Below are 24,592 nucleotides of genomic sequence, written 5' to 3'. Positions count from 1 at the left end.
ATGCGTGCATGTGCCTACATCCAGTAATGGGCAGCCAAAATTTTTACTGCCACACTGTGGATGTAGCTTATTTTGTGGGTGTGGCTTGATGGTCATGTGACTGGGTAGGAGTGGCTGTAATAATCATCATTTTTCAATTGAATTATTAAGTCCTCGACTGACAATCTCACCAGTGTCGCTCTCTGGGGTGACAATTTGCTTCACGTTTCTCTCCTTCCTGGGTCGCCCCCAGTGATGGCCTATCAAAACTTTTACTACCACACTGTGGCCGTGGCTTTTGCATTGGGTGCTCTGGGGTGGAGCTCCATTTTCGCTGCCCCACTGTGTTTTCCCCCGTCCGGGTAGTAGCCCTCCCCTGATTATCCACTATATAAAGTGTATGTACACACACACACATGCACAGCTCGTCTGAAATTGCACACATTCAAACTCATTTACTGCGATAGGAAAAACGTACCCAGAGCCCAGAAGGGAAAAAAGATTAAAAAACCACCAAAGTTTTGCTAACGGTACTGTGTACCTGACCGTACCCATAGGAGCCCATCAGTGGTCGCCCCCCTCCTCAAGCTGGGTACCTAGGCGAACAGGTGCCGAACAGCTGTTGAGAAAAGAGGGGGGAGGAAATGGGCCCCCTGCAACTCCTCCCGGTGCTGGTCTCCCTGCCGCTTTCCAAGGAGGATGAGGATGGGAGAGGGGGATGGTCAGCTAGAGCGGTGCACACAGCTTCATTTTCGCCGGTGGAACTGTGTTCCACCCAGTCCTACCTGTGTCCATCTCAGGCTTTTCTGGGCTGCCAGAGGAGCATTTTGGTGGCGCTTAAGGAGGCTTTGACAGCCCAGAGTGAACGGAGCGTTTTCCTTTCTCTGGCCGCTTGGAGAGGGAATAGACCACTTCGTTGTAGTGACTCCCTCGTGCTGCCTCCCAAACACCTGGCGCGAGGTTGCCTCCCAGAGTGTCTGGGCGCAGAAAGGCAAAAGGGGGTGTTTTCCCCCTGCCAGATCAACTCAGCTTCAGCCAAACTGAGGAGTCACCACAGTGAAGGAAAGGCGCCGGCTACAAAGCGAGGGAGCAAGAGGAGAGGGAAGCCCTTCAGCATGGGAAGGAACAGGAAGCAGGTAGCAGCAGCAGCCGCCTTTCGGTCAAAGGAGCAGGAGGTTCCCCCCTCTCGCCCCCCTGGGCTTCTCTCTGTGGCGCAGTGTATGGGAGGCAGCCTCATGCCGGGTATATGGGAGGCACATGCTCCTCCTCGCTGCCTCAGAGTCCCTCCTTTCTTTTTTTAAGCCTTAAAGTTGAATGTTTTTTATTTCCCTCACCTCCCCTTCTTTTTTCGGCAGCGACTGTCCTCCTCCTGTTCTTCCTCCTCTTTCTCCCATCCAAACTCCGAGCTTATTTGCTTTTACATTGATTCCCATGGGAAAAATTGCTTCTACTTACAAACTTTTCTATTTAAGAACCTGGTCACGGAACGAATTAAGTTCTTAAGCAGGGGTACCACTGTATATATATTTTATTTATGTAAATATAGGCTGCAAGCGGACTGGTTGGCTGGTAAACATCCTGATTAATTGGTGGGGTAACACCTTGAGTAATTGATGCAGTTGATGTATGCAGATTAGTTGATGTTTGCAGACAGGATGTCACTCCTAATCTGCATACGTCAACTACATCAATTACTCACCAACTAATCAGGATGTTTCAATACAGCCAACAACCTGCTTGAAGCACCTGAGCCAACACTCCACACCCACCCAGCAGTATTTACCTATCAAGCAATACTTGACAAAAAATCACAGTGTATGTATGTATGTATGTATGTATGTGTGTGTGTGTGTGTGTGTGTGTATGTATGTATGTATGCATGTATATTTCATGGGGGAAAAGGGTCAATGCTAGCCAAAAAAATAATCCATTTCCTCTCTGGAATATCACGAGTTCTTGCAGCGTCCCAACCTCCAAACTGAAGCTAATAGAACTGAAGAAAAAACAATTGCTGCCAACCTGCCTTCCATTGAGGACCTGTATACTGCACAAGTCAAAAAGAGCGTGGTGAAAATATTTACTGACCCCGTGCATCCTGGACATAAGTTGTTTCAACTCCTACCCTCAAAACGTCACTACAGAGCACTGAACACCAAGAACAACTATACACAAGAACAGTTTTTTCCCCCAAACGCTATCACTCTTGCTAAACAAATAATTGTCAAACATTTTACTAAGTCTGCACTTCTATTTCTACTAGTTTTTTCTCATCATTCCTATCACCCATTTTCTCTCACTTAGGACTGTATGACTGGAACTTGTTGCTTGTATCCTAAGATTTTTATTAATATTGTTTCCTCATTGCTTATTTGACCCCTATCACAATCATTAAGTGTTGCACCACATGATTCTTGACAAATGTATCTTTTTCTTTTATGTATGCTGAGAGCATCTGCACCAAGACAAATTCCTGGTGTGTTCAATCACACTTGGCCAATAAAAAAATTCTATTCTATTCTATTCTGTAAGACCAGGTCAGGCCGAATCTATTTTATTTGGGATCTTAGGTCCACCACGCTTTATACTATTCTACTATGTGATTTTCTACTGTGGGAAAATGGGATTGTATGGACTGTATGAGATTGTGGTATGCAGCCATAACAAATTTGTCTGAACCTGGATGGGAGGATATGGGTGGATTCCACCAACATGGCAAATGAAGATTTGACAACCTGATGGAGTTGTGGGTGTGTGGACAGGGGACTTGAACTTTCAACTGGGTGGTGAAACCTGGAGGACTTCAGATTTGAGTTACACCCAGATGTACTGATGTGGCTCTGTTATTAAATTGGAACTTTGAGGAATCCTTTGCCTTGGACTCTGATTTAGTTTTTGGATGCTATTTGGAACCCTGACAACGTGCGTATTTGAGGAAGAGTCTGCAAGGGGGTGTTAAAACTTTCTTTTTTAAAATTAATTTTTTATTTAAAACAAAATGCACATATAAAAGCACACATATCCAGGATGGTTTACATCCCAATTTTCATCAGAAGCACATACGGAGTGTATATATATTTACATTAATTGAGAACATGTTTGCGTATATTTACTGTAAATACTGTACTGTACATTTCATAAGAAAAAAAATTCAAAAGAGGAAAAAAGAAGACATGGAAAAATCTAGTTTCAATTAAAAAGATAAACATATCAATTATTGATTTTTAAAACGTTACATTTTATTTCACTTGATTAACTATTTTTTTGTTTTAACCAATTGTAGAATTTATCCCAAACTCTATAATAATCCGTTTCCTCTTTCCCTTCTAATTTTTTGGTTAACATATCCATCTTGGCACATTCCAAAACGTTCAAGATGGCTATCACAACTGTACAATTAAGATCCTGTGTGGCTGGCTGGGGAATTCTGGGAATTGAAGTCCACTGGTCTTAAAGTTGCCAAAGTTAGAGACACCCCTCGTGTAAAAATAAAATTTCTCTACCTGCCTTTTTGAAGGTTGCGGCAGGCAGTAAACAACCTTTTCTCAGACAAACACGAGCTGTTGCACACTGTTGCACGCCTGGGGAACTAGCAAATTCTCAGAGGAGACACTTCACGGGGGCAAACGTAACCCTCCTTCGGGATAATGGTATTTAATTCCTGTTGTGATTCAGTCTGAGGCTCCTCAGGGAACGGCTGGAACTCTGCCGGCTCCATGCTCAGAGGGGGAGGACGAGGAACAGGAGGAGGAGGACCAGGCAGACGGGGAAGAGGAATGTCAGGACGAGGAGGAGGGAGAACAGCCTGAGACCCCCGGGGGGGAGCTCTCCCCAGTGAGTAACCTGGAATCATTAGATGAGAACGCACAAGCCATCATAGATATGAGGCAGAGAAGGGCAGCACAAGGAAGGGGACAATTAGCCAGGTATTTCCATCCCTAATAGGCAACAGCTGGGTTTGGGTGTGGTTCTCCTCAGAAAGGTTGAAAAGGCAGGCCCGCCCTTCCTGTATTGTGGAGAGTTATCTTTTGGGAGTCCTCTGACCTTGCTTCGATCCTTGGCGTCTCTGATTCTGCCTTGTGGCCTCGAAGGCTGAAAACTTGGGGGAGGCGTGGGTTTTATTATCTACAGTGGTGTGTGTGCCAGCAAGAAGCCTGTTGTATTGTCTGGCCGTTGTGACTCTTCTGTGAAGCTTCATAGCATTCCAGTTTGTAAGAACAGTTTTTGTTACCTGTGTTTGTTTTCAAAGATATAAAATGACTTTGCTTTTTACCAGCGTGTCTGGCTACTCTTTTTAGTTGGTGCTGACGTCTGGGGGGACCCAGACAGAACAATTCCTAGAGGAGAAGCAGGCTGGAGCTGACAGAGGGCAAAGATGCTGGTAACATGGAGGCTGATTGCAAATGTGGTTTAAAGATGAAGCAGAAACCCATTACAGTATTTATTTGTTGGTTGGTTAGTTGATTGGTTTATTTGTTTGTTTATTTGATTGATTGCTTGATTCTATTTCTATGCCGCCCAGCTCTAAGGACTCTGGCTCACAGCAAAATAAATATGGATGAATATAAAAAACAGTACAGTTTAAAATAATTGCAGGTATCCATACATTCATGGACCAACCTTGGAAAAGCCAGGTCTTTATGGCTTTCCAGAAGGCCAATAAGGTGGGGGCAGTGTGGAACTCAGGAAGTAGCTGATTCCAGAGAGTTGGGGCAACCACAGAGAAGGCTCTGCCCTGCGGACCCACCAGCCCACAGAGGCAATACAATACCTGCTGACCTATTTTCGATTTCCTTCCTAATCATGCCAAGCATGAAATTTACTTTTTTTACTGCTGCTGCGCACTGGGTTGACATCTTCATTGAGCTTTCCACCAAAACCCCAAGATCCCTTTCTTGGGTTGTCTCAGAAATCTTGGTCCCCATCAGTTGGTAGGCATAATTGGGGTTCTTTGCCAAGATATGCATAACTTTGCACTTGTTTAGGTTAAAATGCATTGGCCACTTTGTTGCCCACTCACTCAATTTCGAGAGATCCTTCTGGAGCTCCTGACAATCAGTTTCACTTTTCACTACCTGGAACAATTTAGCGTCCACGGCAAACTTTGCTACCTCACTATTTATAATAATAATAATAATAATAATAATAATAATAATAATAATAATAATAATAATAAAATTAGATTTGTATGCTGCCCCTCTCCGAAGACTGGGAGCAGCTCACAACATCCATACAAAATACAAATCCAATGATTAAAAAGCAAAACAGTTAAAAACCCTTGATTTAAAAGCAATCATTTTATTTTATTTATTTATTGGATTTGTATGCCGCCCTCTCCGTAGACTCATACAACCCAAACAACCATACATAAAATGGAGCGTCCGAGGGGAATCAATTTCCCCATGCCTGGCAGCAAAGGTGGGTTTTTAGGAGTTTGAGAAAGGCAAGGATGAATAAATTAAAAAGTAAAGGTCCCCAAACTGAACCTTTGGGTATACAGTACAGTGATCCCTCGAGTTTCGCGATCTCACCTATTGCAAAACGCTATATCGCGAGTTTTCAACCCGGAAGTAAACTCCACCATCTGCGCATGCGTGCCCTTCCACGCATGCGTAGATGGTGGAGTTTCCCCGCCGGGCAGAGGCTTCCCTGGGTCTTCCCCCTCTTGCCCCGGTAAGGCGCGAGCAACGGCGTGGGCGGGCGGGCGGCATGTGCGCGGGGAAACCCCAGGGTCGCTTCCCAGCTGGGAAGCGGCCCCAGCAACAGCGTGGGTGGGTGGGCGGCACGCGCGCGCGCGGGGAAACCCCAGGGCCGCTTCCCAGCTGGGAAGCGGCCCCAGCAACAGCGTGGGTGGGCGGGCGGCGCGCGCGCGGGGAAACCCCAGGGTCGCTTCCCAGCTGGGAAGCGGCCCCAGCAACAGCGTGGGTGAGCGGGCGGCGCGCGCGCGGGAAAACCCCAAGGCCGCTTCCCAGCTGGGAAGTGGCCCCAGCAACAGCGTGGGCGGGCGGGCGGCGCGCGCGCGGGGAAACCCCAGGGCTGCTTCCCAGCTGGGAAGCGGCCCCAGCAACAGCGTGGGTGGGCGGGCGGCACGCGCGCGGGCGGGGAAACCCCAGGGCTGCTTCCCAGCTGGGAAGCGGCCCCAGCAACAGCGTGGGTGGGCGGGCGGCGCGTGCACGCGCGGGAAAACCCCAGGGCTGCTTCCCAGCTGGGAAGCGGCCCCAGCAACAGTGTGAGTGAGCGGGCGGCGCGCGCGAGCGGGAAAACCCCAGGGCCGCTTCCCAGCTGGGAAGCGGCCCCAGCAACAGCGTGGGCGGGCGGGCGGCGCGCGCGCGGGGAAACCCCAGGGCTGCTTCCCAGCTGGGAAGCGGCCCCCAGCAACAGCGTGGGTGGGCGGGCGGCGCGCGCGCGCGGGAAAACCCCAGGGCCGCTTCCCAGCTGGGAAGCGGCCCCAGCAACAGCGTGGGCGGGCGGGGCGAAGGGCGGGCGGCACGCGCGCGGACAAGCAGCAACAGCGAGGCGGCGGGGAAATCCAATCTTCGGCTCCTCGCTGCTGCGGTGGAAGTAAAAACACCATCTGCGCATGCGCAGATGGTGTTTTTACTTCCGCACCGCTACTTCGCGAAAAATCGATCATCGCGAGGTGTCCTGGAACGGAACCCTCGCGATGATCGAGGGATCACTGTACCTCACTTCTGTCCATCCAGAGAACTGTCCATTTATTGCCACCCCTTGTGATTTGTGGACTTCAACTCCCAGAATCCCTGAGCCAGTCATGCTAGCTCGGGAATTCTGGGAGTTGAAGTCCACATATCATAGAAGTTGGCCTGCTTCCAAGTTGCCCTGCTACCCCTGACCTAAACCGCCTTCCTTCCTCGCCCACCGCTTCCCACTTCTCCAAGAGCCCGTCGGGAACCCGAAGTTCGAAACGGCGCTTTCGCAAGTAACTCCTTTACCTCACGGGAGGAGTGGTGGTGGTGAGGTGGCGACGCTTCTTGATGACGTCCCTCCAGGCCGGAAGGGAGTGTCGGCGGCGTGTGACGTCAAGCCGTCAAAGCAAGAAAGCTCGCCTCGGTGGTTGTTTTCCCCTCCGCCGCCGCCGTAGCCGCGCAACGGTTTCCCCGGGCCTGGGCGAGATGGAGAGCGCCAGCCAGGGTAAAGGAGCCGCCGGGAGGAGCCATTGAGTGGCTGGGGAAGCCTTGTGGCCTCAGCCTCTCTTGGGGAGGTGGGGGGGGGGGGGTTGGGGGGCAAGTGAGGGGGGAGGCGGCTCTCGCCTACTGACCGTCCCTGCAAGCAGAAATCCAGCATCTTGGGCGGGGGGGGGGGGGCTCCGTGTTTGTTTACCGGCGGGATTAAGTGGTCCAGCATCTCTGAGGGGGAGGCCAGACACCCCCCCCACACACACACAAAAAGTGAAGAGCAGTTGGAATTGGGGTCAAGGGTGGTGGTGGTGGTGGTGGGGTAATGAGACCCTGGCTGTGTGTTGGGGGAGAGGGACGGGGTGTCTTTATATTATTACACTACGTTTCGTTTTTATTTCATTTTATTTTTTAAATAAAGGGAAGGAAAAATTAATCAAAACAAAATAGAAAAACAATAACAGTACTGTACATACGAAATAGTAAAGAAAAGTACAATTCCCACAATGGTGATTAGTAAATACATAAGAAAAGTACTAAAAAAGGTAGTTTAAAGCTTTTTTCATTTCATTTCATTTTATCTTGTTTTTTATTGCCTGGGAGGTTTTATTGCCTTGAGCGGGAGGTTGGGGTGTTGGGGTTGGACTAGATGACCTCCCAAGGTCCCTTCCAACTCTGTTGACTGTTAGTAGCATCTGTGTCTCTTGTACTTTTGATTGTTTTACTTCCTTTTACTTTTCATCTTATTTTTTTTAAAAAACTTTTAAATTTGTTTTGTATTATTTTTATTTTGTTGTTTTATTTTAGGTATGTTGTTTCACTTTGGTGGGTTCATTCTGGTGTTTCATCTGACTTTTTATTACTTTTTATTTTGTTTTTCTTTTACTTTTTATTTACTTTTATTATTTTATTTTATGATTTTACTGTTTTACTTTTTATTGTTTATTATTTTATTCTTAATTACTTTTTTTATTTTATTTTTATTCTTTTACTTTTATTCTTTTTTTTCTTTTATTATTTTATTTTACTATTTACTTATTTATATACACACACACTATATATATACATACATACATACATACATACATACATACATAGATACATACATACATACTGTGTATTTACTAACCATGTCTGCTGGAAGTTTGTTCCAAGCATCTACTACTCTTTCAGTCAAATCATATTTTCTCACGTTACTTCTAATCTTTCCCCCAATTAACCTCAGATTGTGACCCCTCGTTCTTGTCTTCACTTTCCTATTGAAAACCCTTTAACATATTTAAATGTTTCAATCATGTCCCCCCTTTCCCTTCTGTCCCCCAAACTATAACGATTGAGCTCATGAAGGAAAGTGAACACAAGAACAAGGGGACACAATCTGAAGTTAGTTGGGGGAAAGATCAAAGGCAACATGAGAAAATATTATTTTACTGAAAGAGTAGTAGATCCTTGGAACAAACTTCCAGCAGACGTGGTTGGGAAATCCACAGTAACTGAATTTAAACATGCCTGGGATAAACATATATCCATCCTAAGATAAAATACAGGAAATAGTAAAAGGGCAGACTAGATGGACCAAGAGGTCTTTTTCTGCCGTCAGTCTTCTATGTTTCTATGTTTCCTGATATGTTTTATGCCTATTTAATTAATTAATTAATTAGTATGCTGCCCAACTCCCGAAGGAGTCTGAGAGACTTATAAATTTAATTTATGTTTATTATGTTTTAATTTTATTGCTGTTCTTTCTGTAGCCTTCGGGGACAGCTCTTCTTTCCCTGTAGTCTCTTCGTCCTGGGGGGGGGGGATTGTGAGGAGTAAATCCCAGAATTGCACCCCTAGCTTTTGCAGAGGCGAAGCAGAGTAGGGGGTCCCCAGGGCTTGTTTGCCCACCCCACTCCTACTTTAAAGCCCAGCCATGGGGCCCTGGAGAAGCTTCGGGATGGAAGCCTAGACCTGGAGGAGGCCTTGGGATTAGGAGCAGCTGGTTGGGCGGGTTTGCCGGGGCCAGGATGTCTTTAGATGGAGGAGGGAGGGAAGGGTGAAGGGGAGTCTGAACTCAGGGTTTACTAAGGCCTGCCTGGAAGGAGGGGAAGCTAGGTATGGTTTGGAGTCGTGGGAGGTTGTAATCTTGGGAGAAAGGTCAGCTTTTCCAGCTCTAATCTCTTGGAGGGTCTGTTTCCCCTCAATTATTTGCCAAATTAGGTTTGATGGTTTAGAGCTGTCCTTTTGAACACCTGGCAAGTGGATGATGGGAGGACTTCAATTCCCAGAATTGCCCAACCAGCCATGCAAGCTGCAGAATTCTGGGAGATGGAGTCCACACATCTTAATTTTAATTTAATTTATTAGACTTCTAAGACGCCCAAACTCCCTGTATACTCTGGGTAGCGTACAGTATTAAAATTTAGAATATAGAATTCTTCACTGGCCAGGGGTGATTGACACACAAGGGATTTGTCTTGGTGCAGATGCTCTCAGTGTACATAAAAGAAAATATAAATTTGTCAAGAATCATATGGTACAACACTTAATGATTGTCATAGGGATCAAATAAGCAATGAAGAAACAATCTTAGAATACGAGCAACAAGTTACAGTCATATAGTCCTAAGCAGGAGGAAATGGATGATAGGAAAGATGAGAAAAAGCTAGTAGTAATAGTAGTGCAGACTTAGTTTGACAGTGTTGAGGGAATTATTTGTTTAGCAGAGTTAGGGTGTTCGGCAAAAATCTGTTGTGTCTAGATAAAAGACATAACAAAACAGTAGCAGTATAAAACAATTAGAAAATCACAAATTTATTTATTTATTTTATTTATTTATTAGATTTGTATGCCGCCCCTCTCCATAGACTTGGGGCGGCTAACAACAATAATAAGAAACAGCAGAAAACATTTAATATTTAAATTACTAAAAGCCCTTATTGAAAACCCAGCATACACACAAACATACCATGCATAAATTGTATAGGCCTAGGGGGAAGGTCTATCTCAATTCCCCCATGCCTGACGACAGAGGTGGGTTTTAAGGAGCTTACGAAAGGCAAGGAGGGTGGGGGCAATTCTGATCTCTGGGGAGAGTTGGTTCCAGAGGGCTGGGGCCACCACAGAGAAGGCTCTTCCCCTGGGCCCCGTCAAACGACATTGTTTAGTTGACGGGACCCGGAGAAGACCCAAATAAATAATTAATATAATTATAATAAATAAATGATAAGAAGGTCAAATAAAACAATCATTCAGTAAACATTCATTCTTCTTGGCCGGAGCTAGTTGGTCTTGCTTCGGAAGCATGAGTCTCCGTGGGTAGTTGCTTCCACAGAGCTGGAGCCACCACAGAGAAGGCCCTCCTACGTTGTCCCGCCAATCGGCATTGTTTGGCCAATGGGACTTGGAGAAAGTCAACTCTGTGGGTTCTAGTCGATCTCTGGGAGATACATGGCAGAAGGCGGTCCCGTAAATAATCTGGTCCAATGTCACGTAGGGCTTTATAGGTGAGGGGTGGCATACAAATCCAAATAATAAATAAATAAAATAATAAATCCAGAGAGTAATTGAAAGCCAGTGCAGCTCGTGGAGTGTTGGAGATATGTGGGTATACCTAGGTACCCCCACGACAGGTCGTGCGGTTGTGTTCTGGACAGGGTTGTATTCTCCGAACGCTTTTCAAGGGCAGCCCCATGTAGAGTGAATTACAATAGTCGAGCTGCGAGGTGATAAGGGCATGAGTGACTGTGAGACGGGCATCCCTATCCCTATGCTCTCTACATGGGGCTACCTTTGAGGAGTGTTCGGAAACTTCAGATTGTGCAGAATGCAGCTGCGAGAGCAGTCATGGAATTCCCCAGGTATGCCTATGTTACTCCAACACTCCGCAGTCTGCATTGGTTGCCGATTGGTTTCCGGTCACAATTCAAAGTGTCGGTTATGACCTATAAAGCCTCCTGCCACACGAATCCCAGCGACCAGTTAGGTCCCACAGAGTGGGCCTTCTCCAGGTCCCGTTGACTAAACAATGTTGTCTGGCGGGCCCCAGGGGAAGAGCCTTCTCTGTGGCGGCCCCAGCCCTTTGGAATCAACTCCCCCCAGAGATTAGGACTGCCCCCACCCTCCTTGCCTCTCGCAAACTCCTCAAAACCCACCTCTGCCGTCAGGCGTGGGGAAATTGATTCCCCCAGGCTGTTTCCCGTTTTACACAAGGTTTGTCTGAGATGTATGATTGTTTTTTATCATAAGGGTTTTAAATTGCTTTTTTATTGTTGGATTTGTACCGTATTTTGTGTTGTGAGCCGCTCCGAGTCTCCGGAGAGGGGCGACATACAAATCTAAATAATAATAATAATAATAATAATAATAATAATAATAATAATCATCATCATCATCATCATCATCCAGATAGGACTGCATTGGCTGCCAATTGGTTTCCGGATGCAATTCAAAGTGTTGGTTATGACCTATAAAGCTCTACATGGCATCGGGCCAGACTACATGCGTGACCGCCTTCTGGCTCACGAATCCCAGCGACAGGTTAGGTCCCACAGAGTCGGCCTTCTCCGGGTCCCGTCAACTAGACAACGTCATTTGGCAGGGCCTAGGAGAAGAGCCTTCTCTGGGGGGCCCGGCCCTCTGGAGTCAGCTCCCCCCAGATTCATGCTGCCCCCACCCTCGTTGCCTTCTGTAAGAGTCTGAAGACTCACCTATGCCGCCAGGCTTAGGGCCATTAGACTCTAGCCCTCTAGCCGACGAAATGTCATGTATGTTGCTGTTGATTTTTAATAATGGGGATTTTAGTTTAGATCAGTGGGTGCATATTAATTTGATTTAGATTTGTACTGTATTGTTCTTTTATATGTTGTGAGCCGCCCCAAGTCTTTGGATAAAATAATTATACTGGTGCGCTAGGCAGACCTGTGCAAAGGTCCCTCTAGCCACAGCCGAGAGATGTTGTCCTAATCTCAGCTGTGGATCTAGGAGGATCTGCTCTGAGGGGTTTAATATTTTCATAGAAACAGAAGATTGACGGCAGAAAAAGACCTCATGGTCCATCTAGTCTTCCCTTATACTATTTCCTGTATTTTAGCTTCAGATGGATATGTGTTTATCCCATAAGTGTTTAAATTCAGTTATTTTGGATTTACCCACCACGTCTGCTGGAAGTTTGTCCCAAGCATCTACTACTCTTTCAGTCAAATCATATTTTCTCACATGGCTTCTGATCTTTCTCCCAACTCACCTCAGATTGTGCCCCCTTATTCTTGTGTTCACTTTCCTATTAAAAACACCTCCCTCCTGAAATGCGTAAAAACTTTTCCCCCTTAAAAAGTTGAGAAACTCTATTTTAAGGCACAATCTAATTCTGTTGGGGTGGCTTGGTGAAAAAATAGTTTCTTCACATCCTGTGTAGAACAGATGAAATCATCCCAAAGTGGGTAAAAGGGTTATTTATTTATTTATTTATTTATTTATTTATTTATTAGTTGGACTTGTATGCCGCCCCTCTCCGAAGACTCGGGGCGGCTCACAACAAGTAAAAACAGTCACAACAATCCAATTAATTAAAATATTTAACGATTTAAGAAAAACCCCATGTAATAGCAAACACACACACAAGCATACCATGTATAAATTAACGTGCCCAGGGGAGATGTTTAGTTTCCCCATGCCTGACGGCAAAGGTGGGTCTTAAGGAGTTTTCGGAAGGCAGGAAGAGTAGGGGCAGTTCTAATCTCCGGGGGGAGTTGGTTCCAGAGAGCCGGTGCCGCCACAGAGAAGGCTCTTCCCCTGGGACCCGCCAACCGGCATTGTTTAGTTGACGGGACCCGGAGAAGGCCCACTCTGTGGGACCTAATCGGTCGTGGGATTCGTGCGGCAGGAGGCGGTCTCGGAGATATTCTGGTCCAGTGCCATGAAGGGCTTTAAAGGTCATAACCAACACTTTGAATTGTGACCGGAAATTGATCTGCAGCCAATGCAGACTGCGGAGTGATGGTGAAACATGGGCATACCTAGGTAAGCCCATGACTGCTCTCGCAGCTTGGTTTATTCAGTCGATCCCATTACCCAACCCCAACAGGAATGTTTACACTGCTTTAAATCCATGCTTTACTTTTTTTTTAAAGAAAAGAGCACAACTAAATTGCTGCTGTATCCTCTTTCAATTTGTCAGTGGATTCTGCAAGTGGATGTGACACCTGGATCAGACCCCGGTCCTTTTGCCAATCCTATCTGGCTTGGCCAATATTTGACAGAATAGTGGGTTACATCTTGCAACCCAGTTCAACTGTGTAGTTGAACTTTCCCCATATATAGGGGGGGGGGCATCTCTCCTGGTGTCCCCTGGATGGACTTCAAATCCCAGAATCCCTCAGCCAGCAGGGTTTACACAAGCAAGAACAATTAGGAGAAACAAATTCATTAAAGGTTGCGTGATTGGTTTCACAACTGCGGAAAGTCCCCCCCCCTCCCGAGATTAGAACTGCCCCCACCCTCCCTGTCTTTCGTAAACTACTCAAGACTCACTTATGCCGCCAGGCATGGGGGAGTTAAGATATTCCTTCCCCCTAGGCCATTACAAGTTATGCATGGTATGTCTGTGTGTATGTTTGGTCTTTATAATAAGGGTTTTTAGTTGTTTTATTAATTGGATTGTTACATGTTGCTTTTTATCATTGTTGTTAGCTGCCCCGAGTCTACGGAGAGGGGTGGCAAACAAATCAAATCAAACCAAATTAAATAAATAAATAAATAAATAAATTCAATTAATGACAAAGCAAAAAAAAAGGTTGCAAAATGAGGCCTTGCTTTAAGAATTGCCCTGCTTGAAGAATTGCATTGCTTTGAGAATAGCCTTTCTTAGCAGCAGAAATTTTGGGCTCATTTTTGGTCATATGTTGAGGACCCCCTATGTGCCTATGGGAAACTGCTGACTTAAACCACAGAATGCGACATTGCCAGACAATAGGCCTTTGTTTCACACAAGTTTTGAGTTGCTTCCCAAGGCTGCTTGAGGTTGACACTGGTCTCTTGTTACAACTTCAGCTGTGTTTTCAGAGGGTGTGCGTGTCTCTGTGTTTTTGTGCATCTTGAATGTGCAGCTGTTCACTGCCCATCTCTCTGAGGCGTATCTGTACTTATTAGGGAGATAGTATATATTATATTATATTTATTGGATTTGCATGCCGCCTCTCTCCGCAGACTCAGGGCAGCTAACAACAATGATAGTAACTGTCTGAGCCTCTAAAAGTTTAGAAAAATCTTTTTAATTTGCTCTGATATCCGTTTAGACAAATATTTCTCAACCTTGGCCACCTGTGTGGGTCAAGATATTGATAAAATTGAACGCGTCCAAAGACAGGCTACAAAAATGGTGGAAGGTCTTAATTTCTTAAACATAAAACCTATCAGGAAAGACTTAATGAACTCAATCTGTATAGTCTGGAGGACAGAAGGGAAAGGGGGGACATGATGGAAACATTTAAATATGTTAAAGGGTTAAATAAGGTTCAGGAGGGAAGTGTTTTTAATAGGAAAGTGAACACAAGAACAAGGGGACACAATCTGAAGTTAGTTGGGGGAAAGATCAGAAGCAATGTGAGAAAATATGATTTGACTGAAAGAGTAGTAGATCCTTGGAACAAACTTCCAGCAGACGTGGTTGGTAAATCCATAGTAACTGAATTTAAACATGCCTGGGATAAACATAGATCCATCCCAAGATAAAGTACAGGAAATGGTATAAGGGCAGACTAGATGGACCATGAGGTCTTTTCTGCCGTCAGTCTTCTATGTTTCTTCAATTCCCCAGCCAGCCTTGACCATCATTATTATTTCCAATATTATTTTGATTATATTATTATTATTCCACCCTTCTCCGGAGACTCAGGTCATAAATATGAACCACTCGCCAAGCATCTGAATTTTGATCATGTGATCCCTGTGGATGCTGCATCAGTAATAAGCTTGAAAAAACGGTCATAAGTTATATTTTTCAGCACCGTTGTAACCTTGAACGGTTGCTGAAGGAACCGTTGTAAATTGAGAACTACCTATTCCCTGTTGTACTTTCTTTCGTGACTGTGTCAGGCAGGTATAGCTTGGTGCTGCTTACTGTGTCTCCAATAGAGGAAAAAATTGTGAGATGGGCGGCCAATAAATTTTAGAAATGCATAAATATATATTTCAGCCTGGTCTTTGGTGGTGCCTGAGTTGGTTGTTTTCTAGCAAAAAAGCTTCCTTGCTCAATTACCGTATTTTGGGGAGTATAAGACGCACTAGAGTATAAGACATACCTTAATTTTTGGGGAGGAAAATAGAGAAAAGAATCTGCTTACTAGGTATTCATCTGTCTAGTGTCCTTAGCCAGCACATTATTTTATCCCCTGGTTGGGGCTTTAAAAAAACATTATTCGAAGAGAGTGACAATGAAAGAGCTTGCAAGTCAGTAAGTGCTGAGAACATCACTAGCACCTGGAAAGAAACATTTGGAGCTAGTTAGAGCAATGAAAAAAACATTGCAAAGTCTTAGGGCTTGGAAAACATTCTTCCTAGAGAGTAACAATTTAAGAGCTTGCAAGCCGGTAAGAGATGGGAATATTGTTAGTATTATTTTTTTTATTATTATTATTTATTGGATTTGTATGCCGCCCCTCTCCGCAGACTCGGGGCTAACAACAATGATAAAAAACAACATGTAACAATCCAATTTAATAAAACAACTAAAAACCCTTATAAAAACCAAACATACACACAAACATACCATACATAATTTGTAATGGCCTAGGGGAAGGAATATCCTAACTCCCCCATGCCTGGCGACAAAGGTGGGTCTTGAGTAATTTGCGAAAGACAAGGAGGGTGGGGGCCATTCTAATCTTGGGGGGGGGAGTTGATTCCAAAGGGTCGGAGCCGCCACAGAGAAGGCTCTTCCCCTGGGGCCCGCCAAATGACATTGTTTGGTCGATGGGACCCGGAGAAGGTCAACTCTGTGGGACCTTATCGGCCACTGGGATTCATGCGGTAGAAGGTGGTTCCGGATGTATTCTGGCCCAATGCCATGTAGGGCTTTAAAGGTCATTACCAACACTTTGAATTGTGACCGGAAACCGATCGGCAGCCAGTGCAGGCCGTGGAGTGTTGGAGAAACGTGGGCGAATCTAGGAAGCCCCACGATGGCTCTCGTGGCCGCATTCTGCACGATCTGAAGTTTCCGAACACTTTTCAAAGGTAGAGATGTAGAGAGCGTTGCAGTAGTACCTGGTTGGGGCTGGAAAGAAACATTCGGAGCAAGTAAAGCAATCAAAACAACCCCTACAAAGACAGGATTTGGAAAACATTCTTCTCAGAGAGTAACAGTGAAAGAATTTGCAAGCCAGTAAGAGCTTGGAACATTGTTACTACCTGGTTAGGGCTGGAAAGAAACTTATTGGAGCAAGATAGAGCAATGGAAAAACACCCTGCAAAGACTTAGGGCTTGGAAAACATTTTTAGCAGAGATTAACAGTGAAAGAGCCTGCAAGGTAAGAGTTGGGAAGATCATTAGCAGCTAGTTGGGGCTGGGAAAAAGGCTACATTCACAGTATAAGGTGCACCCAAATTATCAGGGAGTTAAAAGGTTTGTCTTATACTTGGAAAAATACGATAGGTACCCAGCTCCTGCAGCAAACAGTTTTCATAATTAAGGAACGGCAGCACTATTGATTTGTCGTTTATTTTAGTTCAATCTGTATGCTGCCCAACTCCCTAAGGACTCTTACTAACTCAGATAAGCAATCAGAGAATAAACAGCCTAATCAAGGAACCACTAAGAACACTCCCACAAAACTGGGAAGGCAAATGGCTTGGATAGGATCGAGAGCGAAATCCGCACTCCCTTCCAGCGCTGATGATATTACCTAGTTTGGTAATGAAACGTCTGCTGCACGAATCCCAGCGACCAGTTAGGCTCCACAGAGTGGGTCTTCTCCGGGTCCCGTCAACTAAACAATGTCGCTTGGCGGGACCCAGGGGAAGAGCCTTCTCTGTGGCGGCCCCGGCCCTCTGGAACCAACTCCCGCCAGAGATTAGAATTGCCCCCACCCTCCTTGCCTTTCGTAAACTTCTTAAAACCCACCTCTGGTATCTCTGTATGTATGTTTGGTAATAATGGGTTTTTAACTGTTTTTTAGTATTGGATTATTGTTATATGCTGTTTTGTTATTGCTGTTAGCCGCCCCGAGTCTCCAGAGAGGGGCGGCATACAAATCCAATAAATGAATGAATGAATGAATGAATGAATGAATGAATGAATGAATGAACTGGGGGAGCACCAGGGACCCCACTTACTACATCATCTTGACTGGTACGCAACTTGGCAACATGTGTTTGTCTTGAACTGCTGTTTAAATGCCTGCGGGTCCAGGCTGAGCTGTAGGCCACAGAATCACAATCACATTCTAAGCCAGGAGTCTCCAGCAAAGCTGGCTGAGGAATTCTGGGAGTTGAGGTCCACAAGTCTTAAAGTTGCCAAGGTTGGAGACTCTTGGTCTAAGCTGAGATGTCTCATCCCCCATGTTGACCACAGTTGGAAGGGACCTTGGAGGTCTTCTAGTCCAGCCCCCTGCTCAAGCAGGAGTTCCTTTATACCATTTCAGGCAAATGCTTGTCCAGTAGGAACACTCACAACCTCTGGAGGCAAATCAGTGTATTGATTAACTGCTTGCTCTCTCTCGGTTAGGAAATCCCTCCTTAGTTCAAGGTTGCTTCTCTCCTTGATGACTTAAATTCAGTTACTGTGGATTTATCTACCACGTCTGCTGGAAGTTTGTTCCAAGGATCTACTACTCTTTCAGTAAAATAATATTTTCTCATGTTGCTTTTGATCTTACCCCCAACTAACTTCAGATTGTGTCCCCTTGTTCTTGTGTTCACTTTCCTATTAAAAACACTTCCCTCCTGGACCTTATTTAACCCTTTAATATATTTAAATGTTTCGATCATGTCCCCCCTTTTCCTTCTGTCCTCCAGACTATACAGATTGAGTTCATTAAGTCTTTCCTGATACGTTTTATACTTAAGACCTTCCACCATTTTTGTAGCCTGTCTTTGGACCCGTTCAATTTTGTCAATATCTTTTTGTAGGTGAGGTCTCCAGAACTGAACACAGTATTCCAAATGTGGTCTCACCAGCATTCTATATAGCGGGATCATAATCTCCCTCTTCCTGCTTGTTATACCTCTAGCTATGCAGCCAAGCATCATACTTGCTTTCCCTACCGCCTGACTGCACTGTTCACCCATTTTGAGACTGTCAGAAATCACTACCCCTAAATCCTTTTCTTTTGAAGTATTTGCTAACACAGAACTGCCAATACAATAGTCAGATTGAGGATTCCTTTTCCCCAAGTGCATTATTTTACATTTGGAAACATTAAACTGCAGTTTCCATTGCTTTGACCATTTATCTAGTAAAGCTAAATCATATACCATATTACAGACGCCTCCAGGAATATCAACCCTATTGCACACTTTAGAGTCATCGGCAAATAGGCAAACCTTCCCTACCAAACCTTCCCCTATGTCACTCACAAACATATTAAAAAGAATAGGACCCAGAACAGACCCTTGTGGCACACCGCTTGTAACCTGACTCTGCTCAGAATACTCTCCATTAACAATAACTCTCTGATGTCTACGCTTCAGCCAGCTGCAAATCCATTGAAATATCCAGGGATTAAGTCCAATCTTCACTAATTTATCTATCAGCTCTTTATGTGGAACCGTATCAAAGGCTTTGCTGAAGTCCAGATAGGCAATATCCACGGCACCACCTTCATCCAACACCTTTTTGACATAGTCAAAGAAATCAATGAGATTAGTCTGACATGATTTGCCTTCAGTAAAGCCATGCTGATTTGGGTCCAATAAGTTATTGTTTTTTAGGTGCTGATTTATCCTCTTTTTGAGTAGAGTCTCCATCATTTTAACTACAACTGATGTCAAGCTAACTGGCCTGTAGTTACCAGCTTCTTCTCTACTGCCCTTCTTGTGGATAGGCACAACACTGGCCATTCTCCAATCCTCAGGAACATCTCCTGTTAACAAGGATTGGTTAAACAAATCAGTCAGGGGGGTAGCAATGACAGATCTGAGTTCTTTAAGAACTCTGGGGTGGATACCATCTGGACCCATTGCCTTATTTATCTTTAATCGTTCAAGTTCTTCTAAGACATTAGCTTCTAAGATCACTGGAGCTGAATCCGTACAGCTGGAAGCAATGCTATATCCCTCTATAGTATTATTTTGTAAGGTGTCTTTTGAGAAAACTGAACAGAAGTAGCTATTGAAATGGTCAGCGATCTCCTTATTCCCATTAATGCATGTATTATTCCCGGTACTAAGCTTCATGATGCCGCAGTTTTTCTTCCTCTTATCACTAATATATCTGAAGAAGGTTTTATCCCCCTTCTTTACAGATTTGGCAATTTCTTCCTCTTTTGAGGCTTTAGCAGCATATATTATCTGTTTTGCCTCCTTCTGTCTCATTTTATACACCTCCCTATCAGCTATACTTCCAGACTCTTTATACTTCCTATAGGCAGCCTTTTTTTCATTGACTATAGCCCTTACATCATTGCTAAACCATAGCGGTTTCTTCTTCCTTTTACCTTTAGTTATTTGTCTTACATACAGTCCAGTGGCTTTTAAGATGGCCTTTTTTAATACAGTCCACTGGGTGCTCACTCCTGCCATTTTATCCCCCCCCTTTAATTCATTATCTAAATATTCCCCCATTGCATTAAAATTTGTTTTTCTGAAATCCAATACTTTGGTTGCATTATAGGATTGCTCACAATGAGTTTTTACATCAAACCACAAACATAGATGGTCACTGCAACCTAAATTTTCTCCCACCTTGACCTCTGAAACCCAATTCCCATTTGTAAAAACTAAATCTAGAATATTCTCCCCTCTAGTTGGTGTCTTAACCAGCTGTGCCAGAGCTGCTCCTGTAAAGGCCTCTACTATATTCTTACTTTTGCATGTAAGGGCACTGGGGATATTCCAGTCAACATCAGGCATGTTGAAATCACCCATAACCACAATATTTCCCTTTACTGCCACCTTCTCTGCACTGTTTCCAGAGTCCCAATGTCTTGTTTTTATATTGGGGCCAAAACCAGATGCAGGATTCAGGGTGTCCAGCAAACCTGGAAAACAGGGAAATCAGGGAATTATCAGGGAAATTGGCGGTTTGGGAATTATCAGGGAATTTGTGAAAAAAATGAAATAAATCGGGGGGGAAAACAAACTATTAAAATGTTTAAAAGTCAGGGGCAAATCATGTATTTATTTATTTATTAATATTTATATATATTTGTCAAACAATTATAGGATGGCAATTTGTATAATCATAACATTAGAAAAGTAATGATAAAAAGTAATGATAAAAGACAATAGGACAGTAGGACAAGGTTGGTAGGCATAATGGCGCGCTTATGCACGCCCCTTGCAGACCTCTTAGAAAGGGGGAGAGTTCGATTGTAGATAATCTAAAGGTTAAAGGTTTTGGGGTTGGGAGTAGAAACCACAGAGTCAAGTAGAGCGTTCCAGGCGTAAATTACTCTGTTGCTGAAGTCGTATTTTTTGCAGTCTAGTTTGGAGCAGTTGACATTTAGTTTAAATCTATTACGTGCTCGTGTGTTGTTGCGGTTGAAGGTGAAGAAGTCACTAACAGGTAGGACACTTCGGTATATGATTTTATGAACTATAGTTAAGTCGGAACGGAGACGATGGAGTTATTTTATGAACAATAGTTAAGTAAAAAAAATGTCATGTAAAAAATAAAATGGATCGCGCTGCCTGGCAGAGTCAAGCGAAAATGAGCATCACTGTGGCAACATCTTCTGATATTTCTCCACGGCTTAGCTGTTTGGTATGACCTCATCAACGACTGTGCCTTACCTCATTGTTTCCCAACCTTGGAAACTTGAAGATATTTGGACTTCAACTCCCAGAATTCCGTAACATGGAGGGTCAAGAACTTCCATAGATCAATGGTTGTTTCTCCTCTATGCGCAGCCAATTCTGGTTGTCTAGCCCAGTGTTTCCCAATCTTGGCCACATCCATAACAAATTGTTGGTTTGCATCACAACCTCAGTGCTTACTTTACTACCACCCCCAAAAAAGGTTTTAGACCGGACTCACTGTATGACCATGATGGGCAGGCTGTGTTACGGTCATAAGTTGGGGACTCCCTGTACTTTCCTTCCACTTGGCTCATGTCATATCTGTGAAGCCCTCTGCCTCTTCTGTCCTCGGGCAATTGACTTGCATTCTGACGTGCCCCTGGGTGCAGCTTCCCCTGGTCATTGGGGCATGCAGGGCCTTGCCCAGCGTGGCTCCTTCCAGGGACCTTAGAGCCACTTGGCATCCTGGGAGTTGTAGCCCTAGGGGAGGGATGGCTGATCTTTTTCTTGTGTATTGAAAACATGCGTGCCAACACTCATAATACAATGCACCTCCCTGCGCATGCACACATGAGTTCCCCGCTCCCCTGCCCCGCACATGCACATGGGACCTCTCCCGCCTCTTGTTTTTGGCTTCACAGGCCTCCTGGAACCAACAATTGACCGGGGAGGGGTGTGACACGCCCCCCATGCTCCCTTGCCCTGTGCATGCCCGCACCCCCCTGTATGCGCCGCTATTGTGAGCTGCCCCAAGTCCTCAGAGAGTAGGGTGGGAGCAGTACGGACATCAGGGAGGGGGGAGTTGATTCCATAGAACCGGGGCAGCCACAGAGAAGGCCCTCCCCCTGTGGTCCCGCCAACTTGCATTGCTTAGGCCAGTGTTTCCCAACCTTGGCAACTTGAAGATATTTGGACTTCAATTCCCAGCGAATGCTGGCTGGGGAATTCTGGGAGTTGAAGTCCAAATATCTTCAAGTTGCCAAGGTTGGGAAACACTGCCTTACCTAGATCGCAAGTGATGGGGAAATGTCAGGGAATTTCAAAATGCTTTCCCTCCTGGACACCCTAGTATTGCAAATGTGGCCTTGACAACAGGTCTCACATCTTTACTGTTGAAGTGGGTTTATGGTGTGTGTCTGTGACTTGTGGGTAGCTGCTTGCGAGTCCCGAACCACAGCTGCCCTGCCACTAACCCACTGGACGTGGTCTTTCACTTGACGTCTTCTCCCTCTTTTCTCTCTGGGCATCCTCGGCTTGACTAACCCGCTTGCCTTTTCTCTGCCTGTCCTTTCCCTCCCTTTGCTCCTTGTCCATGACAGATATCAACCTTAACTCTCCCAACAAAGGTCTCTTGTCCGATTCCATGACTGATGTGCCGGTGGACAACCCCAGCGCCGCCGCCATGGCCGCTCCGTCGAGGACCTTGCCCTACAACGGTCTCACCGAAGCCGAGGAGGAAGAACTCAGGGCCGAGCTGATGAAGGTAAAGGATCGCCTCCTATCTGGTTCTATTTGGGTGTTTGCTCAGTTCCAGCAATCGTGTTCGATGTGGATGAGCCGGTTTGGCCTAGTGGTTAAAGTACCAGGCTAGAAACCAGGAAATGGGGAGTCTTAGGCCCGCCTTAGACTTGAAAGCCAGTTGAACGGGCCAATCACCCTGATAAGATCTAGCCATGGCTTAGGCATGCAAGCCAGCTGGGCGACTTTGAGCCAGTCACCAGGAGATGGTGAGTTCTAGTTCTGGATTAGGTGTGAAATCTGGATGGATGACTTTGAGCCAGTCACCAGGAGACAGTGAGTTTTAGTTCTGGATTAGAAACAAAATCTGGCTGGGCAATTTTGCGCCAGTCACCAGGAGATGGTGAGTTCTAGTTTTGGATTAGGAATGAAATCTGGCTAGGTAACTTTGGGCCAATCACAGGAGACGCTGAGTTCTAGTCCTGGATTAGGTGTAAAACCGGCTGGGTGATTTTGGGCCAATCACCAGGAGACAGTGAGTTCTAGTCTTGGATAATTCATTTCAATTCAATTTATTAGATTTGTATGCCACCCCTCTCCGAAGACTCGGGGCAGCTCACAACAACGACAAAAACAATATTATAATGGCACAAATTTAATATTAAAAATAATTAAAAACCCTATCATAATTAAAAAACCAAACAGCACATACATACCAAACATAAATTATAAGGAGCCTGGGGGAAAGATGTCTCAAACCCCCCATGCCTTTCGGTATAGGTGGGTCTTGAGTAGTTTACAGAAGACAAGGAGGGTGGGGGCAGTTCTAATCTCCGGGGAGAGTTGATTCCAGAGGGCTGGGGCCTCCACACAGAAGGCTCTTCCCCTGGGACCCACCAGACGACACTGTTTAGTCGATGGGACCCGGAGAAGGCCAACTCTGTGGGACCTTATCGGTCGCTGGGATTTGTGTGGTAGCAGGCGGTTCCGGAGGTACTCTGGTCCAATGCCATGTAGGACTTTAAAGGTCATAGCCAACACTTTGAATTGTGACCGGAAATTGATCGGCAGCCAATGCAGGCCATGGAGTGTTGTAGAAACGTGGGCGAATCTGGGAAGCCCCACGATGGCTCTCGCGGCCGCGTTCTGCACGATGTGGAATTTCTGAACACTTTTCAAAGGTAGCCTCAAAGGATAAGGTGTGAAAGCTGGCTGGGCAACTTTGGGCCATCACTAGGAGACGGTGAGTTCTAGTCCTGGATAAGAGCTACTGGGGGGGGGGAAGTGGGGGGGGTTATGTTCATGCTCAGGGGGGAGAGCATTACATTATGGGTGTTGGGACAGACGTGCACACAGGCCTGAGCTAAAAATGGGAATAGGGAATAGAATGGGATGGGATAGAATAAAATAAAATAGAATTGTTGGGAGGGACTTTGGAGGTCGTCTAGTCCAACCCCCCAGCCCAAGCAGGAGACACCATTTATGACAGATGGCAGTCCAATCTCTTCTTCAAAGCCTCCAGTGACGAAACTCCCACAACTTCTGTTCCCCTGTCTGATCGCTCTCACTGTCAGAAAGTTATTTCCTTATTTCCAGGTCGAATCTCTCCTTGGTCAGCTTCCATCTGTTATTCCTTGTCAGGCCTTCAGGTGCCTTGGAAAATAGCTTGGCCCCCTCCTCTCTGTGGCAGCCCCTCAAATACTGGAGGGCTGCTGTCATGTCTCCCCTGGTCCTTCTCTTCCCTAGAGTAGCTGCTCAGATGGCTCAGGTCAGAATTTAAGAAAAGTAAAACTCAAGAGTCCATTTTGAACTTCAAGAGTGAACAAACTCAAACTCAACCCAGATAAGACGAAGTGGCTGTGGGTTTTGCCTCCCAAGGACAATTCCATCTGTCCATCAATAACCCAGGGGGGGGATTACTGACCCCCTCAGAGAGGGTCCGCAACTTGGGCGTCCTCCTCGACCCACAACTCACATTAGAGAACCATCTTTCAGCTGTGGCGAGGGGGGCGTTTGCCCAGGTTCGCCTGGTGCACCAGTTGCGGTCCTATTTGGACCGGGTCTCACTGCTCACAGTCACTCAT

The 24,592-nt window shown here is 45.4% G+C and overlaps 1 protein-coding gene across 4 annotated transcripts in view; it reads left to right on the top strand.

Annotated features, from left to right (window-relative positions):
- The first annotated feature begins 7,032 nt into the window (after positions 1–7,032).
- Positions 7,033–24,592, top strand: part of LOC139155625 (tumor protein D54-like) — a 52,418-nt gene continuing 34,858 nt past the window's right edge. For 3 of the 4 annotated variants that reach the window (XM_070730831.1, XM_070730829.1, XM_070730832.1), the window contains exons 1-2: positions 7,033–7,128; positions 22,370–22,533. In XM_070730831.1, the coding sequence (XP_070586932.1) occupies positions 7,110–7,128; positions 22,370–22,533 (183 nt within the window). In that variant the 5' untranslated portion in view covers positions 7,033–7,109. The remainder of the gene's footprint in view (positions 7,129–22,369; positions 22,534–24,592) is intronic. The other variant, XM_070730830.1, reaches the window with a different exon arrangement.

The sequence above is a fragment of the Erythrolamprus reginae genome, unplaced genomic scaffold (assembly GCF_031021105.1).
Source record: "Erythrolamprus reginae isolate rEryReg1 unplaced genomic scaffold, rEryReg1.hap1 H_34, whole genome shotgun sequence".
Taxonomy (NCBI): domain Eukaryota; kingdom Metazoa; phylum Chordata; class Lepidosauria; order Squamata; family Dipsadidae; genus Erythrolamprus; species Erythrolamprus reginae.
Note: the sequence above shows the minus strand (reverse complement) of the source record. Positions and strands in the feature narration are given on the sequence as shown.